The sequence below is a fragment of the Halyomorpha halys genome, unplaced genomic scaffold (assembly GCF_000696795.3).
Source record: "Halyomorpha halys isolate HHAL.00 unplaced genomic scaffold, Hhal_1.1 Scaffold200.1, whole genome shotgun sequence".
Classification (NCBI taxonomy): domain Eukaryota; kingdom Metazoa; phylum Arthropoda; class Insecta; order Hemiptera; family Pentatomidae; genus Halyomorpha; species Halyomorpha halys.
In genome coordinates this window covers 3560-12374 of record NW_027105652.1, presented here as the reverse complement: position 1 = coordinate 12374, position 8815 = coordinate 3560, and the positions used below count along the sequence as shown (strand labels likewise).

The following is an 8815-nucleotide window of genomic DNA, read 5'->3' as shown; positions in this document are numbered from 1 at the left end:
AAAATAAATAAATATTGTTTTGTTTATTTATGTTGTTCTTTGCTGACCGCACCCCCTGATAAACTTCTCCAATCATAATATTTTTTAATAGAATTTTATATAAAATCCATATACACTCAGGACTCACAATAGAAGACTACACACGTGGGATCACCAATTTCAATGAAACATTTTTGGTGATACTTGGTTGAAAATATTGTATGTATACATATAAGTTGAAATATTAGACATGAATCTGAAGGTCCTTGCCAATGTAGTACTCTATGAGCCGATTAAAAGAATATTTTACATATTCTTAGAATTTTTTTATGTTATCACATACCGCCTCTGCTCTGCATGCATTTAATGTTTATTATATACTGATTAATTTGTTTTTTTGGCATAAGAACAAAAGATTATTGATAGTATTAAGTGAGTTTAAGTGTGTAGAAAATTGCAAAAAACTTAAGTCTCTTTCAGTAAAGTAGACCAAAAAAAAATGAGTCAGATGCTTTTAGGGTCTTTTTAAATAATTCAATACAAATTTTATATAAATCAAAAATTATAAATTTTTGGGCTTGACTTTTGGTGGATATTTTTCATCTGCCAACGTTGCGTTCACTAAATAAAGTTATAACTCCTACCAATGTAATCCAAATCCAAAATAACTGTTGAAAAGGAAAATTTCCACTCTTCTGACCCATGTGAATATCTTTTAGATCTTACATCTTTTTATGGGAGAAAAAACAGTTCCAAATTAAGAAATTTTTCTCAATCATTTTATTTTACTTCTCCGGTTCTAATTTTTTCAAGAAGGTCTAATTTGTACTTTTTTGTACAGTGTAGAGAGTCGTAAGACTCTATTAAGAGCTGATGGCATACCTTAATGAGCTTGTTTACAATATACCATTACATTCCATAAATTACATTACCAAACTTAAATTATATAATAGATAAATACTTTTTTGTTAAAATATTCAAAACATCAAAAAATTGTTCATCTTCAATATAAATAAAATAAAAGAAATAAAATGTTTACGTGCGCAAACACTATATCACAAAAACAAAAATCATTTCCTTTATAGTAGGCCAAGAAGTTTTTTTTTTTTTTCAGGAAAAGCTATTGAGATTCATTTCTAGTGTTCTCAAAAACCCTTAAACACGAATTTTCAGAAAAAAAAAATGTTTACCTAGTTGCTTCAAACAAAATATATTTACCAAAAACTTATGATATGGGTACACGTTGAAACAATTCAGACTGATATTGCAAAATGGGCGAGGTAAAAAATATATATATATTTTTTAAAAATGTTATGGCTCTCTTCACTGCACAAAAAAGGAACTAGTTGGACCAACTTAAACAAATTAACTGGAGATATAAAATAAACATTTCAGAAAATTTTTTTGACTTTAAACTGTTTGTTCTCAACTCCTAGTACACATTGGCAAGAGCACTCAAAAACGTGTCTTATTTTTTAACTTAGTATGACTAAAAAAAATTTCATTGAAATCCATGAACCCACCATGTACACCCCCTCTACCTTATGAAGATGTGACAAAATATAATTGAGTAGAAACCGATATGTAAAACTTATTAAATATTTTATAATTTATTTCTTAGTTCCTTCTTCCTGTTCATTAGCACAAGCAACAAACATCAGTAGATCCCAGCCTTAATAGAAAACCCTCCATTACAGAAAAAACTCACATAAAAATAATTTTTCTTTTTTATATTATTAATTAAATTTTAAGGTCCTTTGATAATATTAAGGTAATATGACTTTAACCACATTCTTATTTTTGGAAATCAGTAATTTGAATTTTGCAGTACATAATCCCATCTTTGGAGTGATCTTTAAAGGTCAAGTAAATTTGTGTCATCACTTTATTTCATCATCAATCTCTTCTTAATATATTGTAGCAGCCTAGTACTACTCACGAGTAAAATTTTTGGAGCTGCCACTCGAGCCATTACATGTCTATGAACATGGAGTTATTTTATACATTATCAATATAATCGTAATTTAAACAAATTATATTGAGTTTATACTGATTTTTATTCATAGGTGGATATAAAAAATATATTTTATCAGAAGAAGTGTAGTCTGTTTGATCTCTCTGAACATCATAAGTAACACTTGTTTCTAAAGTCTTGGAAACTGTTAATCATTATTTTCTTTCAAAGCCATTTTTCCAATTTATAATGAAATTCCTTTTTCCAAGTGAAAATCAATAAGGGTTCAGATATTTAATTTAATTTTATTATAGGCTATTCATGTATATGTATAAAGAGTAAAGTAAAGATTTAATTTGTGATTACAAAGGCAGTGCTGTTGTCCTGCACAAGCACATGTATAGCAATCTAGTATGTATGTAAACATATATATCTTATATATCTTAGATTATTACATATTAACCTGTTTATTTATTTTAGGTGAAAAACCATTCAAGTGTGAAGTATGTAGTAAAGCATTTGCTGACAAATCAAACTTGCGAGCTCATATTCAAACTCATTCAGAACAAAAGCCACATTCATGCTCTCGCTGTGGTAAAGCATTTGCTCTTCGTTCTTATTTGTACAAACATGAGGAATCAGCTTGCTTCAGATCCCCACGATCAACCCTTCAAATCATCTCAGTTTGAGATAATTTTTCTTTTTTTTTTTTTAATGTATCTGAGCGAGGTCGTTATATTTTATTTATGGTATGTAAATGTACAATATATGTGTTGATACAAATCTAGCTAGTGTATATAATTTTCTATATTATTTGAATAAATAATTGAGGGTCATAAATAGTTCCTTCATTGTTATTTTTCTATTTGAACTAATTTATAAATAATATATTTAAGAATTAAGAGTAAATATTTAAATTCAGATATAACTATAGATTTATTTGAAATCTTATTTTTAATGGAGTTTAACAAAATCAAAATTTGTACTGTGAGCAATTCATTATGGTTGATAATATGAATTATGAAAATCAGCATTGTTTCTTCAAGGAATAACTTTGAATTTTCTATCAATCATCCAATTCACCAACTACAATAACTTTGTTTTACGCTTTAAATGATGAATGCAACAGCTAACTTTCTTTATAATTTTTTTTATATAGGTACTCTGTATGATCATTCATTTAAGCATTCACATTCCATTTTTTATGATTTAAATGCTTTTGTGTAATTGCAAAAATAAAACTTTGGTCAATTTTTTTAAAAAATCAGTACTATTGCTTATAATAAGTATTTCATAGCTCTTAACCATTTTTAATTTTTTCTGTTAAAGAGCCTACAGAATACTTTTTTTTTTTGAGAAAATGTATTAAATTTTACAATAATAAAGCATTACAGGCGTTAGTATCTAAATATAAAAATTTGCTGAACTATTAAATGGTGATTACTGAGTGGGATTACTGTACTATGATGAAATATTCCATTTCTACGATTACTGAAGGAAGAGTTGGATTATTTATGAGCATCTTTTTAAATGTTAATTCTCTTCTTTTTTCAAAATTGGAAAATAAAATATTTAAAAATAGCGAGTCCCCACAAACTGACCTAGTTAGTCTTTTTTGATACATTGAATATCAATATCATATTGTGCATGGTATAGTATTATGGTAAAATCTAATACAAAGTTATGATTCGTAATCAATAAAAGATGAGAAAAATATAATGAGTAATTTAAAAATAAATTATTCACATAAGAAAAATTATACTCCAGAAATCAAAATATTATAAATTAAATTTAACATATCTCTATTATTATTATTAAATATTTTATTATATAAACAATATATATATCGTAATAATCTATAAATAATAACAAACATAAAATATATCACTTGTGGATTAAAATATTGTGGTGAGAAATAAAATTTATATTTTTTTATAGAAATGTACTCATTCATCATATGTTTTAAGTTGTATGAGATACTAATGAGAACAGTGATTACATAAAGAGCAGAAACATGGACATTCTCAAAAATAGTATCGCAAGAATTTTATCATTTACCCTTTATAAAATATTGACAAATAACTATTTTATGGGTAGATATATTCTAGCTATAAACCCATTTATTTCAATAACTAAAGTGATCATAACACCATAAATAATAGAAGGGAAACCTTCCCAGGATACAGGTCCCTAAGTCAAGAATTAGGCCAGGTCTTTTTTTGCCTTTGAAACATTTATTTAGTACCTTGTTTCAAGGGTGAAATAAGACAGTGCCTACTTTAGGGTTTAAGGGGTGGGTAAATGTACTAAATTAAATATAATTTGACATTCAAAGTTTGGTTTCAGCATCAGAATGGTATAAATCTCTAAATTGTGCATATTTTTGGCCACCTTTCGCACTTCCATGTCTCTTACCATTGTGTATTATTGGTATTATCATGTATTTTAAGAGATATTCAGATATTGATTTATTATATGAGTATTAATAATTTTTTTAATGGTTTTCATCATAACCGGAAGCTTACAGTTAAGAAAGTCACCGTAAAACTTAAGAAATACATTTAGATATGAACAATTTAACACTGTTTTACGTTTACAGGATTCAGAAATCATATCCTAAAAAATTTCATATTCTATTGGGGATTAAAATAACTTTTTTAGGGTTATAGTTATTAGTTATATTAATTTAGTTGATAAAGATTAATTATAATTGAACCTAAATATGTAATATGGAACTAAACAACATTTTTGTTTATTTGTATTTTATAAGTTTTATTTATAATTGTTTCAAGTATTTACTGCATAAATTATGTAATTTACAGCATACCTACGTGGCAGTTCTAGAAATCCTGTGCCTTAGGTTTTATCATTTAATTATTATTTAATTTTATCAATTAAAAATTATTGAAAAGAATAGAGACATGGAAATGGAAAGGGCTATAAGTGCCAGAAATACAAAAAATGAGATTTTGACGGGATAAGGTTTAAGAAACCAGTGCCATTCGACTGGTAACTGCTGGAAGTCCCTATCTTGTACAGTTTAGTTCCTAGAGCTGTAATTTGTTCATAATTTTTGAACAAAAAGCATGACTGGCCACCTGTTTTTATTGTTTTTCTCAAAACTAGTTTTTTGACACTTACAGTCTTTCCATTTCCATGCCTTAATTAAGAATATAGTTTATAAAATACAATTCCACCAAATGTCAGTTGGTTCCTTATCCCATATTTGTGCTCAATTCACTTGATATAAAATATTGTTTGCTAACAATAATCAGTATAGATGGTGTTGACCAGGTGGGGACATAGTGCAAAATATAATTCTAGAATAATTTAAAAAATAAAATTTAGTTTCATTATTTAATAGTATTTTAATCATTGTTTTCAATTTGAAGTTGATTTATTATTGTCAAACAATATAGCTAAGTACTACTAATTATTTTATTAGAAAATAAACATGGAGTTGCATGCCACTATTACAATTAATCTTTTACTCTATATTTATATTTAAATCTTAAAGGGACCAAAAGGACATTCATTATAGAAAAAATAGTTTTTTTTTTTATTATAACGGAACTAAGAATATTGATCCAATCCAATATGCTCAGTGATGTCTTAAAATACATAAATATGTATGGTTTTTATTGTATAGTATGTAGTATGAAATACATAATTATTAATCAAATTTAATGAATATTTAAAAATATATTATATACAATAACTATTATGTTGTCTTAATATTACCATAATTTTCAATAATACTCTCAGTTTTTGTATCTCAGGAAATGAAAATTTTTGGAACAGAATACAAATATAACAACAATGAATGTACCTTAAGTTTATTAATCATTTAAAATCTAATGCTTAGTTCTATACAATTCTTCCTAAAAATATGTTCTCAATTCTCTTATTCTTTTTAATTTTTAATTTTTAAAGAATTCATGTATCTATGTGTCTAATATTGAACTTCTTTGTTATGTTATTTATATTAGTCATTAACGTTAAAACAAATATAATATTTAATGTCTTTAAGAAGAAGAATTTCCTTTGAAGTACAATAGTAAATATCTGTTTGTAAATATTGCAAAGTAACACAGCCTAAAATAAACAATATAAAACCTTAAGAACAGAATTATTTATTTGTTTTTAAGGAATTCAATTAATGTTTGTGATGTATTTTTTAAAATTTATTTTTCTAAATAACCTTCTTTATTTATTTATATCATCTTTATTTTATTTATATCATCTTTATTTTTAGAATTTTTTAAATTTATTTTCTAAATTTTAGAAAATTAAAAAGGGAGGAGTGAACCTAGTCTCTAGAATTTAGAAGTTGCACCTTGTGTCTACAAGATGAGGGAAAACTTATGTATTTGTTGATTTTTGTCCGATTAAATGTTTTAATATAATCAATCAATTAATAACTGATAAATTTGTGAATGTACTTAATAAAAAAAATGTATTATTTTTATAATTATGTTTTTCTTTAAAACCCTGAACCACTACAATCCATGAAGGGTGATGAAGTACTGTTTCTAGAACATTGGTTATACAAGAAGCTGATTTGGCCAGGACCCCCCTTAAGTTTTATGTAGTTCTCCTAATTGAGGGTATCCACTTTATAGAGGCTGGGTGTGCCCCTGGGGGCCATCTTGACTCTAGGGTCTATTCATGGCTGATATGACAGGATAAATAAATATCTACCACAGCCAGGTTCAAACATGGGTCTGGGAGATAGAAGAACAGTGTCTTATTCGCCTTATTTTTTCCTTTACTTTTTTTTTCATTATAAAAGAACAGTTTAAGAAAATATAAACTGTTCTGTCTAGCATGTGAAACCAAAATAAATGTAGATTTAATGCATATTATCTTGTTATTTCAACATGATTGGATCAGATTGAGACAAATTAATATCCTGAAATAAAATTCTTTGAAATTTTATGACATTAAACTAACAATAACATATAACTATATCTTCTTCATTATGATGAGTAACTAAAAAAATTAGAAAATATTTAATTTTTGATCAATAACAAATAAAAAGAGATTCGCTATTCTTCAACGATACTAAAACTTTTACACAAATCAATAATTGTGTGTATATTTTACTAGTTTTTATCATACAATTCATAGATGAAATTGTATATTATATGGTGGCAAAACACTACACAGCTTGAAAAATTATTTCAACAAATAAGTATACATGATAGCTTCTTAAAAATTAGCACTGATCATACTTTGGTTTCCGCAACAGACTTTATCGCTGACCCTCTGTAACCTAAGAATATTAATAACAAAAATTTGTGACTAAAATTTTTTTCACTGTTTTTTTTTCGATTACTACACAGTTATTCACTCGATAAGTACTAAATGGGCTTTTGAATTATTGTTATATAAAATTTTGCTTCTAAATTACTAGTATCATTTCTTCTAGAATTTGATATCTTAGAAGATCATATGAGAATTGCTTACTATAATTCATTGTTCCCTGGTACCTGCATGTAGATATGAGTCAGCAACTACTTTTGTGAATATTCAGAATATTTATTTGTTTTCACTTAACTTCTTCTTAGCATAGTATTCTCAATATATAGCATTGTAATAAACAAAATCTTTATTAATTAATGTGTTATTTTCCCCTCTCTTTCAATTGTAAGAGAATCATACTTTTTTGAGTCAAAAAGTATATTTTTCCACCTTTCTTTTTTGACATATCTGATGTGTTTTATTCCACACTAGTTCCTGATGGTCACCTCCTCACAGCTTTTTCCTATTTTAAGGACCTACAGCTTGTACCCTTTGGACTTACATTCCTCTTCATGGCTGCAGGATTGAACTCTGCAGAACAAAGTTTCCTTTCTGCAAGTACCTACAGCTCGTATCCATTGGACTTGCACTTAGGGCTCCTGTACGGAGGATGTCGATCCTATCTATTCACCACTTAACCAGCTACTTAAATTGTATAAACACTCATTGTCTAGGCCTTCTGGTGTAGAGTACCTCACATACACAATTGGAGTCAAAACCATCAAACATCTAACACAACCACCTCGACACTTTCTTACTTTTTGTTTTATATTGCAAAGTTTTATTTATTGAACATATTACAACCTGCTGCAAATTTGGACAATGGATAATAGTGATAAGGTTCTTACATTAGCCAGTTCCCTCTCCATAGCCTAAATTTCTTCAGTCCAACTGAACTTACAATGGAATACAACAGTTCTCATAGGAAAAGTAGCTGCTGATGTTCTCATAAAACATATCAAAGGACTCCTATACATGAACTCCACCTACTCAAAAACATGTGGATCAGAATATTTACCAATGGTTCTTCAGGAAATGCTATTAGAGATAGATATGTACCTACATATCCACATCGATATTCCAAACTGCTATGCACTAGAAAAACCGATTGCCATCGGATTCAACTCAACAAACTATAGAGTCCAGCATGAGCCATTCACAACTTGCGGTGAACAGAATTCTAATAGAACTCAAGAGGCCTCAGAAATCCAAAATTGTATTTTTAGTTGGCTGAGTTTTAATCAGCTTAGATTCTAATGAGCCAAAATACCAATTGGAAAACGGGGCTGACATTGTTTACCACTGAGTTGGAACGTCTCATCCATATGTGTGAACAAGTTACACTGCAGCAGTGGGTCCCTGGACACTGTGAAATAATTTGGAAATGAACTGACTGATACACTAGCGATGTAGTGCTTCAAATTACCCCATCCTCAAAATCGTATTCCTGGTGCCATCCTTTACACCGTCTATACAGCTGATATTCCAACCAGTCCTAACACTATCCTCACCACGTATGCCGATGACACATGTGTGCTCGCAGTTAATAATAACCCATTAATTGTATCCCAAACTCTC

At 28.0% G+C, this 8815-nt stretch overlaps 1 protein-coding gene across 5 annotated transcripts in view; it reads left to right on the top strand.

Annotated features, from left to right (window-relative positions):
* Positions 1-6391, top strand: part of LOC106679409 (transcriptional repressor scratch 1) — a 19978-nt gene extending 13587 nt beyond the window's left edge. For 4 of the 5 annotated variants that reach the window (XM_014418550.2, XM_014418551.2, XM_014418552.2 and 1 more), the window contains one exon: positions 2414-2720. In XM_014418550.2, coding sequence (XP_014274036.1) covers positions 2414-2622 — 209 coding nt within the window. In that variant the 3' untranslated portion in view covers positions 2623-2720. Of the gene's footprint in view, positions 1-2413; positions 2721-6218 lie in introns of those variants that run through there. The other variant, XR_001342958.2, reaches the window with a different exon arrangement.
* The last annotated feature ends 2424 nt before the right edge of the window (positions 6392-8815 follow it).